Genomic DNA, 19,417 nt, shown 5'->3' on the forward strand with positions numbered 1-19,417 from the left:
ATAACAACCTGATGCACGATGTAGCAAAGAGGTGGCAAGTAAAAACAATCCTGTCCCTCCTTAAGTTGCTAAAATGTGCTGGAATTGCTCTATTTGCATAGCTGCTGGTGCATGGCAACCCTCCAATTAATGGGCTTGATCATCTACCAGGCTTATTACCCAGGAGGGAGGCGTGCCCAAATACACCTTGGATCTTCGGATTTCACATTTTGCCTTCCTGCATTCCTCAGAGAAGGAACCAGTCCACGGAGCCTCCGCTTACAGCAAACAAATCAAGGCGCTGATCAGCAAAGTCACTTCCCCGCACCACCGAAATGAATGCTGCTCTGGCTGTGACCTTTTGTCTCTTGGTCGCTTTGGAACCTGTGAACTGCCAAAGAGGTAACAGATTTTTCTTTTTTGGCTGATGCTGATTCGACACAATTTGTGCCAGCTGATATTATACCCCTTTTGTTTTGACATTTATTCTGCTTCTGCAGTGCTGTATATACTTGAATTTATGCCCTAAGTTTGTTTGCTTTCTATTATAACAATTATGACACCATGAAACCAACACCAGCATTGCATAATGCTAGTTGTGGTTATTTGGACAAAAATTTCCATTGCTACATTCACTGGCCTGCTTTATTTCCTCCTTCATCATAGGCTTTTAATTTTTTTAAAAAAATCTGAATGTGCATAGCTGTCTATTACGAGACCGCCTCTCCTGGTATGCCCCATAGAGGTCCTTAAGGTCCACAAAAAACAATAGTTTAAGGGTCCCGTGCCCAAAAGAAGCCAGATTATCCTCCACAAGGGCCAGGACTTTTTCAGTGTTGGCTCCGACCTGGTGGAATACTCTGTCCCACAAGACTAGGGCCCTGCGGGACCTGACCTCCTTCCGCAGAGCCTGTAAGACAGAGTTATTCCGCCTGGCCTTTAATCTAGCCTGATCCCCTATTCCTTTTCCCCTTCCCTTTTTTTCTGAAGAAACCCTTCTGGGTCCCTACATTAAAATTCCTCCCTGGTCTCCCTACTGGCCTAGGATGACTAACCTGGCCAGTTAGCCCTGCAGATTCCACTGATGTTTGTTTTTATGCTGTTTTTTTTAGCTTTTTTAAGTTGTTTTAATCATTGTCTTATATTTGTTGTTAGCCGCCCTGAGCCCGGTCTCTGGATTGGGAAGGGTGGGGTAGAAACAAAAATTTATTACTCCTCCTCTTCTTCTTCTTCTTCTTCTTCTTCTTCTTCTTCTTCTTCTTCTTCTTCTTCTTCTTCTTCTTCTTCTTCTTCTTCTTCTCCAATACTGTATTCCCCTCATTTCATCTCTTTCCATCTCTTTCATCCAGCCTTCTCCTTGACTGTAGAAAAATAGAATTTGCAGAGTTCCCTTCCCTTCCTTTAGTTTACCACTGAATTCCCACAGCCAGCCTCCACTCCACTGGAGTTTGGGGAAACTGCTGGGGTACAACAGACCATGACTTCTGGGCAGGCATGAGCTAAGATGTCTCTGTTGAGTAAACCCTGAGGAGCCGTGGTTGTCCAGCATGAACTAATGAAGTAACGCTGGAGCATTCAGAAAGCCTTATGTCCCTGGGCATGATCTGAGGAGGGCAGATGATGTGGCCACCTGCTGAACATACGCAGCAGTTGCGACCAGTGTCATGGGGGGCAGAGCTGCAAAGCCACCCTCCCAACCCTGGGCTCACAATAGTTGGGCTGGGGTGGAGCAGGGTGATGGTAAGGTCAGAGCTGCTGCAGCAGGCCTGCAGCACAGCATTGGGAGCGCCGGATTAGCTCCACTGCCATGGTTGTTTGGTCACTTGCTCCGTGCATTTGTCAAGCAAGCTGAATCTCCAGGGGTGAGGCTGCTTTGCGACACAGGTGAACAATACACCACCAATGCCTGTCCTCTTCACCCATGCCTGACCTCCCTGACACCTCTGAATGGCAGCACCCTTCATATTAAGTGCAAAATTAAGATGGGAGGAATTAAAAAAAACAACCAAAAACCTGCAGGAAGAGTATTCCCAACATCAACGCAGGCAGACTTCTGTCCACTGCTATTTTGTACTGCTGAGTGGAATGTTGTTGTTGTTGTTGTTCAGTCGTTCAGTCGTGTCCGACTCTTCGTGACCCCATGGACCAGAGCACGCCAGGCACGCCTATCATTCACTGCCTCCCGCAGTTTGGCCAAACTCATGTTAGTAGCTTCGAGAATACTGTCCAACCATCTCATCCTTTGTCGTCCCCTTCTCCTTGTGCCCTCCATCTTTCCCAACATCAGGGTCTTTTCCAGGGAGTCTTCTCTTCTCATGAGGTGGCCAAAGTACTGGAGCCTCAACTGCAGGATCTGTCCTTCTAGTGAGCACTCAGGGCCGATTTCCTTGAGAATGGATAGGTTTGATCTTCTTGCAGTCCATGGGACTCTCAAGAGTCTCCTCCAGTGGAATGTAAGGATCCCTAAAAAAAAAAAAATCTGCAGATATGTTCCACCTGACCATGAAAGCTCTCTTCTTTCCAGCTCTGATGCATGTGTGGGCTCCTTTGGGAGGAAAGGTGGGGTACAGAATTAATCAACAAATAAATGCATGAAATATCCATATGCAAATCAAGAAGGATGCCACACACTATAAAAGATGTAAGCCAGAAACATCAACAGCAATTATGTATGAAAACTTCTTGCAGACGCCATGTCCTGTCCAATGAAACAGCTAGGATGAAGCTGTGGAGTAAGACAGCTTGCACTGAACACAGCCAGGCTGCAGTCTTTGTGTCCAAGCAGCAGTTTCCGATGCAGCTTGCTGGCTGTGTGGTTGGGCTCCAAACTGGAAAGACAGGGCGTTTTCCTGCTACAAAGAATTGCAAGATTGCACAGGTTGTGGCTCATTAGTACTTCTACAATCTAATAGTCTGTCTATGTCGCCCATGCTGGCCTTGGCAGGGCTTCAAAAGTCCTCTTTGGCCGGGAGGAATTCGGCACAGATTCAGGCCGGTCATGCTAAAGCAGCACATCACATAGCTTTGTTTATTGCACTCTTTCACCTACCTTCATCATGAAGGAGGGCTTTGCATTCTTTGCCTTGTAAATGCTGTTTCATTGAGTAGGTGGGCTGACAGGGCTGAAAGTGCCAACCCTTAAAAGGTCTATTTACCTGTGTGCACTAATTAAGTAGAAGGCAGGTAGCTGCAGAGCCCATGCTGCAGGGCACATGGTAGAGCTGTCATTCTCTGGTTTGCATCTCAAGAAGTTTTACAGCTGTATTTTTGCTAGAGTTGTGCTAAATTTACAAAAGGTTATTTTTTAAAATAAATAAACGAGACAGTCTATCACAAATGGCATTTCATCAGTTTCACCCTCCCTTCCCACACCCCATTGCCTGCTCCAATGTGCTGCTGCTTTTTCATCATGGCATTTCTGTGGCTTTTTTTATTGTATGATCCATTCCTGTTAGGGATCACACTGTGACATGATGACACCATGGTGCCACATAGCCAATGAGCTTTAGCTACAGGACGGTGTCACTGAGAGCAAATGGATCCCTTTCATTGTCCTCACTCAGAAGGGGGCAGGGGATGTTTTCCTGTTGCACAGATGGCTAGGGAACACCCCCTGTCCTGCTCCACCATGGTGTCAGTTTCATTCATAGCATCACCAGGAAAGCACACAGCAAATTTTCACTTTCTAATCAGACCCAGTTGCACATAACTAGTTGGGGGAAAATGAGGGTGGGCAGGCCCATGTAAATGCCTATGCAGATGCACATCTAAATGCATTCTCCACCAGCATTCTGGTCTGTTGCACATGTCTGGGCGAGAGAAAGGAATTCTGGATTTCCTTTGCCAATGGCGATATGTTCCTCATCTTTCTAGGCAGCCACCCCTCGCAGATAGTTTGCCACCCATTCCCAAAGATACGTGGGAAATGGCCAAAAAGTGGACTTGATTCACAATAAACTTTCATAAAGCACCCCTCATTTCTGTTCTATATTCCCGCCCTGCGCCCAAGAAGTCTTTTGCTATTGTAAACCATGAGACCTAATTCTCTCCCTGTTTTCTGTTTTCCTCATGTTTGTCTGCTGCTACCTTGGCACATTGTGGGGAAAGTAAATGGTGGGTGGGGGCAGGGGCAGGTTATCCAGGACTGGCATCAGTAGTGAGTCCTGCAAGGAAACAGCTGCCCAAGGATACCAGGTGCTGACACTAACTTGATACCTTCTGCCAGTCACATAGCTGTTAAACATATATGGGCTCTGCTAGAAGCTGGCAATCCTGCCACTGCTTCCATTTACTCAAAACCCAGCTGTTGTCCTACAAGCACCTCTGACACAGTGCACTTTTTCCTTTCCTGTTGAACATTATCTGGACATCAATGGATGATCTGCTAGAATTATTGGGACACAAAACAAGAGGGTAGGATGGTGGTGAGTGACGAATGCCTCCAATGCCCTTTGATTTAATTCCAATTCTATAATTCTGCATAAGGTTTGCCAGATGCCAAGGAGAAGAGCTTTCTTTATTGCAGTGCATGTGTCAGTCAGAGGGCAGAATGATGTTCTTCTACTTTCTAAAGGAAGGCAAGATGTAAAATGGCAGGAGAGACCTTTGGACTGTCTTTCATCAGCTGCTGTAGTCCAGCATTAACCAAGGGAGAACACCAGTCCTCACGTAGCCCTGTTTGGAGCTTTGAACCTCCTCCCACGGAGAATTCCACAGATGTTTGAGGACTGCTGAGAAACTAGACTCCTGAAATCTGATTTCAAACATTGGAGGGGAGGCCTTTGCCACTTTAGAAGGTATTGACTTAATTGAGCATTCAAAGCCCAGCGGTTCCAAATTGAGGAGAGTCAAGTGAGTTCTGTAAGGAGATGTTTGCAAATTTTAGTTTCAATTGAACATTCCAGTCTGGGAACATTGGCCCCACTTTTGACAGGTCTATTGTGTACCAAGTCACCATCTTCCTCTTTGGAACGACCTAACAATTAGTGACAGATTACAGCAGGAGGAGAACACAGTCTGATTTCTATTCAGGGTGAGGCAAAGGTTGGACATTTTCTGTTCCAGGAAAGTGGTTTTGAGAGGGCAGCAAAACATGAATGGGCTGGGACAGTTAGTCATAAGAAGCTTGCGAAAGGGCCACCTGCCTTCTTAGAGAAGAAAGTGTTTGTCAACACTGGCAGGGCCGCTTTTACCGTAACACGGAATGCAAAGCACTTCCTTTTGGCAGAAAATTCTAGAGGAGGGATTACTTCCCTGCCTCTGATCTTTTTATTTTCCTTCTGTGGCTGGATGGCTGCTTACCTGGGATATTGTAGTTGTATCCTACAACACTGGCCCCATCTGCACGAACAATCATGGGGTGGAAATCAACTTTGAGCTATGATGAATGTTCCAAGTGTGCAAACATTACAGCTTGCCAGGCTGAATGATCTGCCCTCTCTTTCCCCTGTGTGCTATTCTGGGAGATTCTCCCAACACCCTTTAGCCAATTTGGGGGCACACATAGAGAAGAGGGGACAAGCCTGTTGCTCAAGCAGGGCTTCTGATGATGGGGATCATTAGGTGAATCTCACCCACAGCTTCCTCCAAAGACTGCTGGGAACTGTATTTGTTAAGGGTGCTGAGAGTTGTTAGGAGGCACCTAGTCACAGAGCTACAGTTCCCAGAATTGGCTACTAAACCACTCTGAGAACCGTAGCTCTGTGAGCGGAATAGGGACATCCTAACAACTCTTTAAGAACTTTAAGAAACTGCAGTGCTCAGGATTGGGAATTGGTATGGTGTTGTTTTAAATGCACAGATCAGATGGGGCCATGGGAGCTGCATTGCTCAAAACGCTAGATTAGATGGCCTTTAAGGTAACTTCTATGATTTATTTATGTGAAATAATTTCTATGGCCAACACTGAAGGACAGCCAGGATTTTATTTTATTTTATTTTTTAAAAAGTAGATCTTGCTACTGCACAAATTCCCCCACAAGGCACTTCACACTGAAAGTGAAGAAAAGCCAAATGAACACAAAGTGTGCTGGTGTCCTTGTTTGCACTCTGCGTTGGTGCTGCTCCACCCTCGGGCAGAAAGCATTCAACTGCCCATCAACTGTTTCTGTGCATGGAGTTGATGGGAGTGACCTTGTCCTTCATCTTAATCAACAAAATACCTTGGGTCAGCCTGACTCTTACATACTTAAATCAGGGGAATGTAAATTTGGCTTTCCCCATGAAAGTTTGACCCAAGAGAATTTATTTACCCCCCCCCATTAATGCTTTTTAATATCAGAACTATTGGGGGAAGGCAGGGAGGGGGAGGGGAGAACAAACACCTCACAGGTTGATTCAGAATTAATAACTGGGTTTCTTGATGAGCATGATATCTGGTGGGAGATGAGACATGCCTGCTTTCTGAGAGATCTCTGCCAGCTTAGAATATGGAGTCATGTTGGCACTGCATTCACCATATTCAATTGCCTGGGGACTTGTCTAGGGTGTGAAAACATAACAAGGGGAAGAAATGTGTCTATGGCAGATGAAGCATAGATTGTAGTGCAGGTGGCACTGTGGTCTAAACCACAGAGCCTAGGGCTTGCTGATCGGAAGCTCGGTGGTTCGAATCCCCGCAATGGGGTGAGCTCCAGTTGCTCGGTCCCTGCTCCTGCCCACCTAGCAGTTCAAATGCATATCAAAGTGCAAGTAGATAAATAGGTACCACTCCAGCGGGAAGCTAAACGGCGTTTCTGTACGCTGCTCTGGTTCGCCAGAAGTTGCTTAGTCTTGCTGGCCACATGACCCGGAAGCTGTACGCCGGCTCCCTTGGCCAGTAAAGTGAGATGAGTGCCGCAACCCAAGAGTTGTCTGTGACTGGACCTAATGGTCAGGGGTCCCTTTACCTTTACCGCTATTTAGATACTGCTACTTCTATTTAATTTGATTAGGCAGCAGCAATAAGTTTGTCACTAAACAGAAACGGACCCTGCCCAGACAAATTACACTTGGGAACACAAGAAGCTGCATTACAGCAAGCCAGGCTAATGGTCTGTCTAGCTCAGTATTGCCTAAACTGGAAATGGGGAGTCTTTTCAACCCAGGGGGCAAATTTCTTTCTGGCCAACCTTGCAGGGCCCACATGGTGAGTGAGGCTTTAAAAGTGGCTTGGACAAATTCATGCAGGACAAGGCTAGCAATGCCTCCTAGCCATAATGTCTATGCTCTGCCTTCCTGGTTGGAAGCTGTAGTGCTTCTGAAGACCACTTGCTGGAAGCCACGGGAGAGGAGAGTGACGTTGTGCTCAAAGATTTCACACAGGAGGCTGGAACACAGGGCTGGTGAGGGAAGATGGCTTGGGGAGAGTCCTGAAGGCCAGAGAAAGAGGTCCAGAGGGCCACCTTGGTCCCTAGGTTTCCAACCCACTACTCTACACTGGCCGGCAGGGACTCTGCACAGTTTCAGATCCTGCTAGAGGTGACAGTAATTGTACTAAGGATCTTCTGCATGCAGAACAGATGCTCCTTCAGTCAACTATGAACCTTTCCCACCAAGTTGGTGAGCATAGTGTTGCATGCCTAATACAGGACTAGCTAGACTACCAGTACTGGGAGCCACAATAAACTTGTTTTAATTCATTTTCTTGACAGTTCAGCGAAGCCTTCAGCCATGGGTGCAGGGCACCATTGCAGTTACTGTCTTCTTGGTTTTGGCAATGGTTGCCTTTGTTGTCAATCGGTTATGGTGCCAGGAAAACGAGTAAGTACCACCACCACCACCACCACCATTATTCCAGCCAAGGAGGGTTGTATGGCTTCTGTGTTGATGCAACCATTCTGTATCAGGCTGCTTTGGGACCAAACGAGATGCAATATCAGTAGATACCTGACTGGATTGCACCCTTTTAAAAATATGTAAAAGCAGGTGCATTTACCCCCCTCCCCAAATTGGGGTGGAACGGCAGTGCCGGTGGAGTAGGGTTGAAATCTTCCCTCTACTGCCCCCTCTATGTTTAAACCACACCAACATTTATATTGGCTCCTTTGGGAGGAAGGATGGGATGAAAAGTTAATAAATAAATAATAGTCAAAGGTTTCCTTCCTTAAGTACCCCTTACCAGTCTGTCTGTATGAGATCTTCCTCTGATACTTTTCTTCAGTAGCCCATGCCATCCAAGTTGAGGTGGGCAGTTACGTGGGAGAAAGACTTTCAACTGATGGCCCCTGGCCTGTGAAATGCCCTCCCCAGAGAAGGAAAAACCCTTTTCTACTTTGCAAGCCTTTTTAACATTGATAAGCCTGATGTGTTCTTATATTGATGATAGTGTGTTTTCATTGCTGTGCATTATTTTGATAGCTGCTAGACTTTTATTGTTGTTTATCATTATTTTATTATAAGGGGGATGTTTTTGGGTCCTGAAGGTACAGGTTATAAATCTGAGAGAGAGAGAGAAGGGAAGAAAGAAAGAAAGAAAGAAAGAAAGAAAGAAAGAAAGAGGCATTCAAGTGTAGGAACCGTGTGTTTGAATTGTACACAAGACCTACCCTTCTGTTCTCCTAGTGCTCCTTCTGATTATTTCCACAGTGATTCCTTTGAGGAGAAAAACAATGCATTCTCCATGAGCAGCAACAAAGAAGAGATGCCTATTTCAAATGGGTCAGAAGGGAGGTATTCAACAACTGCAGCAGACTTCAGGTTATTTTCATATTTATATATATCAAAAAAGCATATCTAACTAAAAGCGGGATTCAGATTACTCCTTCCCCACATTTACAGATTGCATGAGGAGAGGCCACAGGGTCACGAGAGCTAACTCCTCCTCCACCAATGCATGCAGCAGCCACACCCTCTCTCTCCACCTGTACATTTTGACAGCATGTGAAAGGGGGTCTATGCACATGCTCATCACCTTCCATTTGCATGCAGCCTTTCCATAGCTCATGGCAGTTCACAGCATCAGTAAGCTTGCATAATTCACTCACAGCTGCAAGATGTAACGTCTTGCTAACAGACATGTAAAACTGGCCTCTAAAAATGCTCCCCACCTTTCCCAGTCTCATCATGCTACTGAAATCTCTCCACTGATCCTAATTACGGCCCTCTTGGCTCACTTCTGAGCACCTCTTTGGTGTTAACAGCTTTCCTTTCCCTTAGCTCCTGGTCTCAATGGAGGTTTCTGTGTGAGGCCACCTTTGTTCCCTTGCACCTAGTGTGGTGCCATAGTATGCATCCCAGACACAAGGAGTCCTGGGGTCTCTGGTGTCTGGGATACTAAGGGACCGCCTTCCCCCACACAGACCCAGTAATCATTAAGCTCATCAGAGGAAACCTTGCTAATATAACACTGTGTCTTACTGAGTGCTGTGTGGCAAGTGGAAGTGGCCCTCCCCATGTTGGTGTCTGCCTCTGAACATCCTCCCCACTATTATTCACAAGACACAGGCTTCCACTGTTTAATAAAAGCTTATTTGTTGTTCAGGCTTTCTTGGAACTCTAGCACTGTCCCCTTCTGCCCTATTATCTCTGTGTTGGTTTAATATGTATTTTACTTCTGCAAACCACTGAGAGTTCTTTTAATATAAGAACATTATGTTTTAAAAAATCCCCATGTGTCACTGCTTTGTCTTTCAAAACTGTGGTCTCCTCCACCCTTCAAATCCAAAACAACTTTGTAATCCATGTTGCCTTTCTCAATAACAAATCACCACACCTTTCCTCATTCTCTTGTTTCCTTGACACGTGCCCTGCCAGTTTCAAGAACATAGAAGGAAAGCACATAGTACAGGCTTCCCCAAACTAAGGTCTGCGGGCCGTATGCGGCCCGCACGAGCCAATTATCCAGCCCCCGCCTCCTCCCACCGCCTGCTCTTACTGGCGCAGAGCGGCGTGGCTGCCCATCTCTGTGTTGGCGCGGCACTGGAAATAGCTTGGGCGCATGCGCAAGTGTCATTTCCGGTGCACTTCTGGCGTGGCTCGGCACCGGAAATAGCTTTTGTGCATGAACAAAGCATAATTTCCGGTGCACTCTTGGGGCTGTGGAGGCCTGTGTGCATGTGCACAAGCTATTTCCGGTGCCGCACCACACCGGAAAAAGCGAGTGCGCACGTGTATGGGCGCGTGCTCCCCCACCTCTGGCCCGCCGCGCAATCGGCACCAGAGGAACCGGCCCAAGGCCAGGTAAGTTTGGGGACCCCTGACATAGTATCAGCCACTGCTGACTCATTTTCTCTCTCTTTGTAACCTGACTCCATTGGTTGACTCTGGGCATCTGAAAAGAGTTTGAATAGCTAGCGGTGCAATAGGGGTGCCGTAGGCCACACTGGAAGTGGAATCCCAAAATGTATTGCTTGGCCTTTGAGCCTCTTGTCTGACAGCCCTGCATTAGCACCATTGCTTCTGAAAAAGGATGAGTGTGCATAGCCATCCTTATTGCATCTGTGCATCAGATTTCAATTTCATGAAACAGATGCTTCAAACATCATGAAAACCACTTTTACTTGGCTCTGACTTGAGATGTAACAGTTACTTCAAGGGTTCAGATCCCTGCTCTGCTAGAAAATTTAGCTGTGTGAACTTGGGTCAGCTGGGATCTTTCAGCCTGACTGACTGCACAAAATTAGGATAAAAATAAGGAAGAAGAACCACGCGTACTCTGCCATCCTCCTTGGAAGCTGGGTATGATGCAATGAAGTATATAAATAATATGTATTTTCTTTCCCTTAATATTTCAGGAGTGAAGAAGGCCCCCATGTTTATGAAAACAAAGTCGAGTTTGAGTGCAGAAACACAACTGAATGTCATAGTGAAAACAATATTCAAGTTCATACCACTTGCATGTAGCATCTTCATCACCATCATCCTCACTTCTTGGTCTTTTCTTATCCTGCCCATATTATAGACTCCATACAAGAGACCAGTTCTGCACATGAGTTATTGTGCATTGATTTAATCACTTTACTACAAGGCATTGGCTGCTGGCTGAGTGAAGCCCATGTTTCATTTCTTTTTATGTTAAAACTTTTCCACACCAGATTTCATGTTGCTGTTATGGTCCTGTGTTCAGTTTTGAGGTCATCTGTGCACCTCTCTTGGGGGGAATAAACTGGCACACCATGTCGAGTCCAACATCAGAATCTTTACCAAACCTGATTGTTAGTGTCATTCCATAATCACCAGGGACATTCAGGGGGCCTGAAACCAAGTATCTTTGCCCCTCTCCCTTTTGAGCCCCCCCAATCCACTTAGCTTAAAGGTAAAGGTAAAGGGACCCCTGACCATTAGGTCCAGTCGCGGACGACTCTGGGGTTGCGGCACTCATCTCGCTTTATTGGCTGAGGGAGCTGGCGTAGAGCTTCCGGGTCATGTGGCCAGCATGACTAAGCCGCTTCTGGTGAACCAGAGCAGCATACGGAAACGCCGTTTACCTTCCTGCTGGAGCGGTACCTATTTATCTACTTTAACTTTGACGTGCTTTCGAACTGCTAGGTTGGCAGGAGCAGGGACCAAGCAATGGGAGCTCACCCCGTCGCGGGGATTCGAACTGCCGAGCTTCTGATTGGCAAGCCCTAGGCTCTGTGGTTTAACCCACAGCGCCACCCGCGTCCCTCCACTTAGTTTACAGGGCACCTAGTTGTGCTGCACAGTGCAGTGTCAGTCACTCACCATCTTAATCTGTGAAGACCTACAGGGTCCTCAGCCCAGAAGATCCTGCCTGGAAACACTCACCGCAAAGTAAGGGGCTATGAAAACCAGTCTGAATTTGCATCTAACATATGCAAACTCCATAGAGATTTTTGCTCCAAGTCTTCTAAGTACCCAGCAATGCCCCTAATGGCCATTATTATTTCTTCTTAGCAACTATTGCTGGATTGCCATAGACAGCAAACACAGGCCTCCTTGAAAGTCCTCTGTAGCCCACTGCTATGTCCCACCTGGAAATTTCTTGGTGAGAAACTACTCTTTCTTCACAATAAAGCATCTACATGGGAACAGTAAATAGGTATTATCAACTCAAGCGTGTAATCCTCCACCAGATTGCTTCTTTTGATTCTTGCTCTGCTATGGAATTGCCACAAGGACACACCATGAATAAAGCCTTAGATGCAAGCCTTAGATGTGAATCACCTGCTTTTCTTTCCATGTACTGTATGTATCAAATGAGCTGGAGGATTTGTTACCTGTAAGTGAGTGTTGGCTGATACTTATTGAATGATTTTTTTAAAGTCAACAGTTTTATTGTGGGAACAAAATCCCAGGTATAATTTTCCAATGTAAAATAGATTACTGTGTGAATTTTTAATTGTTTAAATAATCAATAAAGATATTTTTAAATTACAGTATGGGTGTTCAGCTAGTCATACCAGCTAGCCTGCAAAATTTTGTGTTTCAAAAGTTTGCAGAATTTCTTTCACCATTTCTTCCCCAGTGATTCAAACCCAAACCTAATAACTATTCCTTCCTCAAAATGACCACAGTGCTGGCAACCCTACCAGATCATTGCTCTTTGGGTTGTCACCAGGTTATCCCATAGTATGGGTGATTCTCTCTGCCTTAAGATCCGAGACACTGTTGGTGCTGGCCACTGCTTCTATCCTTGTGTGAAGCTGGAAGAGAGGGCATAGATGGAGATGATGGACAAGGCTGCTGCCCATTCATACTGGGGGATAGAAGTGTCCTTAAAGCCTCTTTCATTCAAATTTTGTGCAGCTCAAAATGCAGTCAATGCATGCTAGAATATGGGAAAGAACTATTTCTAAATCAAAATCACATTGCATTTGAATTAATGATGTGGAATCTATTTAAAATGTGTTGGGGGGGCGACTTAAAATAGCTCAGGAACTACAGTCCTGCTCTATCCACTCCTACACCATAGCCTTTTGAAGACACAGTATGTCGCATTTTATGGGAATGCCTGAGTAAGATACATCCTCCACTCATAGCCTGCAATTCAGCAAATTCTTCTTAAAAGTGTGTGCTTAGCTGCACTCTATCAGAATAGCACTTCTGACTTCCCGGCCTCCCTTTTGTTACAAAAGTAACACAGGATGATAGGTGAGAGTCAGAGTCAATTACTGCAAACAATTGATTTCTGCTTTGGCAATTGACACTTTTATGTAAGAAAAAATGTTTCCAATTGTCCTGGGTTCAAAGTTACACTTGGAAATGTTTCAGTGGTGCAATGGTGCATGCCAAAGCCTCAAAAACACAACAAGGGGTAGATGGAGGAAAACTAGTTGCTCTAGACACACAGTAGCCTACTCAGTTGTTGATTTTGATGGGATGGTAAACGAAGTCACATTCTCTTACATTCTATGTATTCTTGGTGGTGAACAGGGGTGGAGGGATCACCCTATTTTCATTCAATGTCAGTTTTACACATACCAAATCATGGGTCCATTTGATTCAATTTTTGTGGACTTTTAAAACAAACGCATTTAAATTGCATCTGATAAATCTGATTAAAAAATATACTTTTGTATTCTTTACAGTGCATTCCCCCCCATGTGCATTTTGTGCACACTTTAAACACGAAACACATGCTTTTGGGCATATTTTTAGAGGGATCCAAAACTGCATCACACAATACAATGAAGTGCACAAGCAAACTGATAGCTGCATCCCAGTCTACATAATAAGTTTGCAACCAGGACATCTGTTTGGCTTGCTGCAAAAAGTGGGCAAAACAAATTTCTCCATCCCTAGCAGCATGACTGACCTTTTCTCAGTCTCTGGAGTTTCTAACAGGCACTTTCTACTAGGCTGTTTATTAACCAGTTCTATGTGAGAAGCATTATTGAACGTATTATGCTCAAGGGCATACTAGACATGACGCAGTCCTGAGACTAGAATTCCCAATCTTTTTTCTTGTCCAAAAATCAGCTCTAGGGGCCCAAGATTTGCAAAGGAGATTGGGAACCCAGGGGCATAGCTAGCTGCTCCACCACCTGGAGTGGCGGGGACAGGGTGAGCCGCCCACGGGGGCACAGTGGAAATCTGTGTGTGGTGTGTGTGTGCCATGGCGATCCACCCAGGGAGGCAGTGCGGCAAGCTGCGCCTGGAGTCCGCCTGGCAGACGCAAGCCCCACGCTGCCTTTTTGAGCAGCACAGGGCCCCGAGCCACCGCATCACTCCCAAGAGACGCTCCCCGTGGTGTGCCATTTTGTCACCCCCTCAGGGATGACACCTGGGGCGGACCGCACCCCCTGCACCCCCTTCCTACACCCCATGGGATAACCTTTAGCTCCTATGGAAATTAGTCCCCAAATCTGCAAAGGGGAAAACATAAAGGCACATCCTGTGTCTCTGTGTGATCTATACTGTATATCTGTTTCTTCATTGTGAAATTGGAAAAGAAAAAAAAGGTTATCCCCCCAACATGCTCTTCACTTAATTCAAAACAGTGAATTATGTGCTATTTCATAAGCAACTTCAAAAAATCCACAAACTTTTTGCACATCCCTGCCAGTCAATATTGATGGCCTTATTCTCCATGAGTCTGTTCCTCTGGCATTCCACAGGTATGTTAAGATTTTTCAGCATTTTTCTGATGCTACTTTTAGTTTATTGATTTGATTTTTATTGTTCTAAACTGCTTTAATTGCCTTGGTGCTGTTTTGCCAAAAGGGGCATATAAGTCTGTTAAACAAGCAAAATAATACTCTTCTCCAGCCCATGAAGTAGTTGGTTCTACTCTAGAGAAAGGAGCTGGGTAGACGAGGAGGATGCAAGTACCAAGGTGAGGTGGGATTTGCATCACTAATCACCAACTTCCATATATTTAGTCAGTTATATACAGAGAAAGAATTGTCATGTGAAGCTATGAAAAGAGCACATCTCTAAAGTTTTCTTTGTTTTTTGTAATCCTACGAGACAGAGTGGGAGGAAGTCCAAAGTTCATGGATGAAAAAATATAAATATAAAGAATATTGGGCAGCCCCAGTGACAACACCCAGAATCTTAAAAAGAGTGGGAGTGCTGCCCTCTAGAGGCTAGAATGGTGACTGAAATATCAAGGGTCTTGATGGATAACATAGCTTATAAAAGTCACAGGACTGAACTAAAAACGTAAAGGGACCCCTGACCGTTAGGTCCAGTTGCAGACGACTTTGGGGTTGTGGCGCTCAACTCGCTTTACTGGCAGAGGGAGCCGACGTTTGTCCGCAGACTATTTTTCCGGGTCATGTGGCCAGCATGACTAAGCCGCATCTGGCGAAACCAGAGCAGCATACGGAAACGCCGTTTACCTTCCCGCTGGAGTGGTACCTGTTTATCTACTTGCACTTTGATGTGGTTTTGAACTGCTAAGTTGACAGGAGCAGGGACCGAGCAATGGGAGCTCACCCCGTCGCGGGGAATCGAACCGCTGACCTTCTGATCGGCAAGCCCTAGGCTCTGTGGTTTAGACCCACAGCACGGTAACCTGAAATGACGATCATATGCATAGGTCAATGAGAAGGCAAACTGTGGGCTGGGAATCCAAGTAAGTGTGAAGCGGGAGTTCATTGTCTGAAAACCACATCCATGAATTTTAACTAACCAGCCAAGGTATTTGGCTTCTCTCTATCACTGCTCTCTCCCCACAACATGTCTTTTGAGTGGGGGTGACTCCATGCCATTCCCTCATGTGACTCCATTCCCAAGCATTTCAGAAATTGGAACCCAATGCTGCAATACAGGTTAAGAATGACCAGAGTGGATCACACAACATAGATATAATTACTTGGGGAGTTGGGGGAACTTGGCACATAACTGATTTTAGGCTCCTGAAGTCATTTGATGGCATTGGTTATGAACTACATATTGCTTTTCTTTTTCTTACTTTTAGATAAAGAAGCCATTTAAATAAAGAGGTCACACACAGACCTGCCTGTATGTTATATCGCAACTACAAATGCCACTTGAGGACTGTAGTTGGAAGCAGTGAAAGACAGCAGAACTACATGGCATGGCTTTACCACACGCCTCTCATCCCAAGGCTGTGTACCAGTTACTGAGAAGAGAAAAGGAAGGCATGTGAAGTTGCAGCCTTGGAGCCAATCCAGTGTTCCTGATGCTGTGCTCATGGAAAGCCCACGCTCCTCCAGTTTCTTAACTCCCTTGCCCTTCCCCTCTTGGTAACAGGCAGTGGTCCTTGGAGGGCAGGAGTGCCAGGCAGACCTATCCATGCAGCCCTGCCTGCTGCTACTGGTTGGAAGTAGGGATGAGGGAGTAATTTGCATTCTCAAGTGAACCCTCCTTATCCACACTGCAGGAAACAATGCATGGACCAAAATGCAACAATCCTTTGAAATGCATACTTCTCCAAATTTTTCAAAGCAGTTCTCCAACCAGATAGCATGCCTACAACAATGCTAGCTTTTTTTTTTTTTTTTTACTTTGCTTAATAGGAGAGAAATTGGTTTTCAGGGATAATTGGTGGTACAATATTGGGGCATTTTCTTTTTCTTTTCTCGAAGATGTCTTCTGCCATGGCTTGGATTTTACATGCTGCTATACTTTAAAGTATTCGAATCCCCACGACGGGGTGAGCTCCCGTTGCTCGGTCCCTGCTCCTGCCCACCTAGCAGTTCGAAAGCACATCAAAGTGCAAGTAGATAAATAGGTACCGCTCCGGTGGGAAGGTAAACGGCATTTCCGTGCGCTGCTCTGGTTCGCCAGAAGCAGCTTTGTCATGCTGGCCACATGACCCGGAAGCTGTCTGCAGACAAACGCCGGCTCCCTTGGCCTATAGAGCGAGATGAGCGCCGCAACCCCAGAGTCGGACACACTGGACCTAATGGTCAGGGGTCCCTTTACCTTTACCTTTATACTTTAAAGCAGCTGCTGTTTAGAATGTCCCTCTTTTGTCCTCCACTGCAGTATTTGTAGACACAACAACATGTGGATTCTGAACACACGGGGGACATATTCAAGAGGTGGGGGGGGGGGAAGCCCTAATATTGTACCACAGATTTCCCATGGAACCCACAAACCCAACCAATCATTCATTCACTAGTTTTGAAAGTCGTGAGCTTTCCCACATTTTAAAAACAGTTAACTTAATATTTTAATGGAAAACATTCAGGTGGCAACTGCTTTATCGCCAGAATGTCATGTTTGCCTACCTAGTCCCAGCATTGTGTTACCTTGCAAGCATGGAAGATCCAATTGTCTCTGGCAAGGGTACATGAAATAGGAAAATCAGTTTGAACGTTTGCGTCTTCATAAACAAAAAGTGCACAGTTTTGCAGCTGTGTGTGGTCGCCACTTTGTCAGAAAGCCTCTGCTGCTGGAGACACATGAATCGCTCCCCCCGCCCCCCAATGCCATGGAAATGGGCAAGCCAGTTGGTGGCCCAGGTGGTCTCTGGGCATGAACTTGGCCAGCAGCAGTGTGTGTTTACAGACACAGAGTGGGCATGAAAGTTTTCCTAGTTTCTGCTTGTGCCAAGGAAAGACAGAAATAAAATGCTATCCTTTGTAGTTTGTACACCCAAAAGCAGTCAAACAAACATCCCCTGAGCCTCTCCTTATCACTTTATTACACCTGCTAGAATGAATAGATTAAAAGGCAGTGGAGGGAGTGGAGGCATAAGAATCCTGCAGAAAGACTGGCTTTTGGGATTGTTAATTATTCTCTGGGGTCTCTAATCTTTAACTAGCAAACAGCATCACTAACTATCTTAAACCTTCTCCTGGAAGAGACTGATAATAAACCATCTGCATGAAGGCACCCAATTATCTAGCCCTCTGCAGCCGCCTCTGACATGGCTGCAGCAAGAGATAATAAATGCACAGTATGTAATAATGACACGTCGCTGACGATTATCTCACTGATACACGACCTTTTAGCTCTATTGTTTGCACTTCTAAAAAAAACGAGAGAGAGAGAGAGAGAAAGAGAAAATTTGGAGCTAAGCACTCACATGCGCACATCCATCTTCCTCAATCCTGTGATGTAACCTTGTCATGAATGCAACTGGAGCCTAGCGGGCTTGTTTAGCTGGATTTATGGCCCATCCCCTCAGACCTCTGTGAAAAATGGCTGCTTGAGTTGCAGCCATCGTTACCATGGTGACGCAGGGAGAAGGCGAAGAAGGTACAGAAATAGCACCAACCATGCTAAAAGGAGCCGTTCTATCTCCCATTCTGACCACCTCAATCTCTCACCCATTCCTTCCCCACAATAACCACAAACTTTTCACTCATTCTGTGAGAGGGAAGGAGGGAAGCCTTTCATGCCGCTTCTGGGACCAGAGGCTGACAATTGCCTCGCTATCATAAACGTTAGACTTTCAGCAAGGTAAAGTTTGCTTGTGAGAATTTTTTCAGGACCTGGATTCAAAAGAACCTTTCCAGAAAGCCATATTGCAGCCTTCAGAGAATGTTCCCCCCTTTGAGGTAAAAATTATCTTTACTAATATTGGTCAGCAATTCATGCCTCACATGAAATCTGAGGAAAACCCGAAAAAGATAGTCTTCAAAGTTACTGGTTTTGTTGATGGGATTTGAAAGGAAGAACAGTACATTGATAATAATAATAATAATAATAATAATAATAATAATAATAATAATAATAATAATGTATTTATTATTTATACCCCGCCCATTTGGATGAGTTTCCCCAGCCACTCTGGGCAGCTCCCAATCGAGTGTTAAAAACAATACAGCATTAAATATTAAAAACTTCCCTAAACAGATGTCTTTTAAAAATAGGATAGTTGCTTATTTCCTTGACATACTGAGGAACATTCTCGTGCAGTACAATCCTATGCATCTTTATTTAGAAGTAAGTCCTATTGAGCTCAACAGGACTTATTCCTAATAAGCATTTTTAGGATTGCAGCCTCAGCTGAACAGTGTATTCTAGTGCGTTGAATCCAGAGATCCAGTGAGCAGGGAGAAAGAGAGATTTTGGCCAACCCCGTTTCCCCGACAGTCACTCGGTGGCTGCCCTAGGAAGCTGAAAGGGCAGCAAGTTATAATTTAATCTGTTGGGAGAGGTGCTTGTGGAATTTCCTGCCTCGGGTGCCGAAGCAAATAAGCCAACCTTGCACTGTTATTCGTGGGGTGGGCTGCGATTCTCTGCTCTGCCTCAGGGAGCAAAATATCTTGGGACAGCTCTGTTTGATTGACTAGAAATGAAAATGTAATAAACCCAGTTCCTCATTTGCATAGGTTTGCTTGGATTTGTCACTTATTAAGAGATCCAAACGACTGTCAGATTATAATATTAATGCTACAAAGAAGCAGCTGAGTTTCCTCTGACTGCATTTTGAATGTACATCACAGGATTGTGCATTTTTATTTTAAGATGGCTGTATGTATCGTATGCCTTCTGATCAGATTTTTAAGGGTGCTGAGAGTTGCTGGGAGACCCCTATTCCCCTCACAGAACTGCAGTTCCCAGAGTTGACTGGGATGAATGATTGGCTGTTAAACCACTCTGAGAGTTGTAGTTCTGTGTGTGTGTGGTGCAG

General features: G+C 45.3%; 1 protein-coding gene across 1 annotated transcript; it reads left to right on the plus strand.

Annotated features, from left to right (window-relative positions):
* Positions 1-204: 204 nt before the first annotated feature.
* PDZK1IP1 (PDZK1 interacting protein 1) lies at positions 205-11,182 on the plus strand. Its single transcript, XM_033152201.1, has 4 exons — positions 205-381; positions 7,611-7,719; positions 8,545-8,655; positions 10,692-11,182. The coding sequence occupies exons 1-4, from the start codon at positions 315-317 to the stop codon at positions 10,798-10,800; spliced, it is 396 nt and encodes a 131-aa protein (XP_033008092.1). The 5' UTR covers positions 205-314; the 3' UTR covers positions 10,801-11,182.
* Positions 11,183-19,417: the final 8,235 nt, after the last annotated feature.

Source organism: Lacerta agilis, chromosome 6 (genome assembly GCF_009819535.1).
Source record: "Lacerta agilis isolate rLacAgi1 chromosome 6, rLacAgi1.pri, whole genome shotgun sequence".
Lineage (NCBI taxonomy): Eukaryota > Metazoa > Chordata > Lepidosauria > Squamata > Lacertidae > Lacerta > Lacerta agilis.

Excerpts from the sequence above, each read along its gene's own strand:
- PDZK1IP1 (XM_033152201.1), top strand. The coding sequence starts at position 315 with ATGAATGCTGCTCTGGCTGTGACCTTTTGTCTCTTGGTCGCTTTGGAA. Across the intron at positions 7,720-8,544 it reads TTATGGTGCCAGGAAAACGA|TGATTCCTTTGAGGAGAAAA; the intron begins GTAAGTACCACC and ends TTATTTCCACAG. Across the intron at positions 8,656-10,691 it reads ACAACTGCAGCAGACTTCAG|GAGTGAAGAAGGCCCCCATG; the intron begins GTTATTTTCATA and ends TTAATATTTCAG.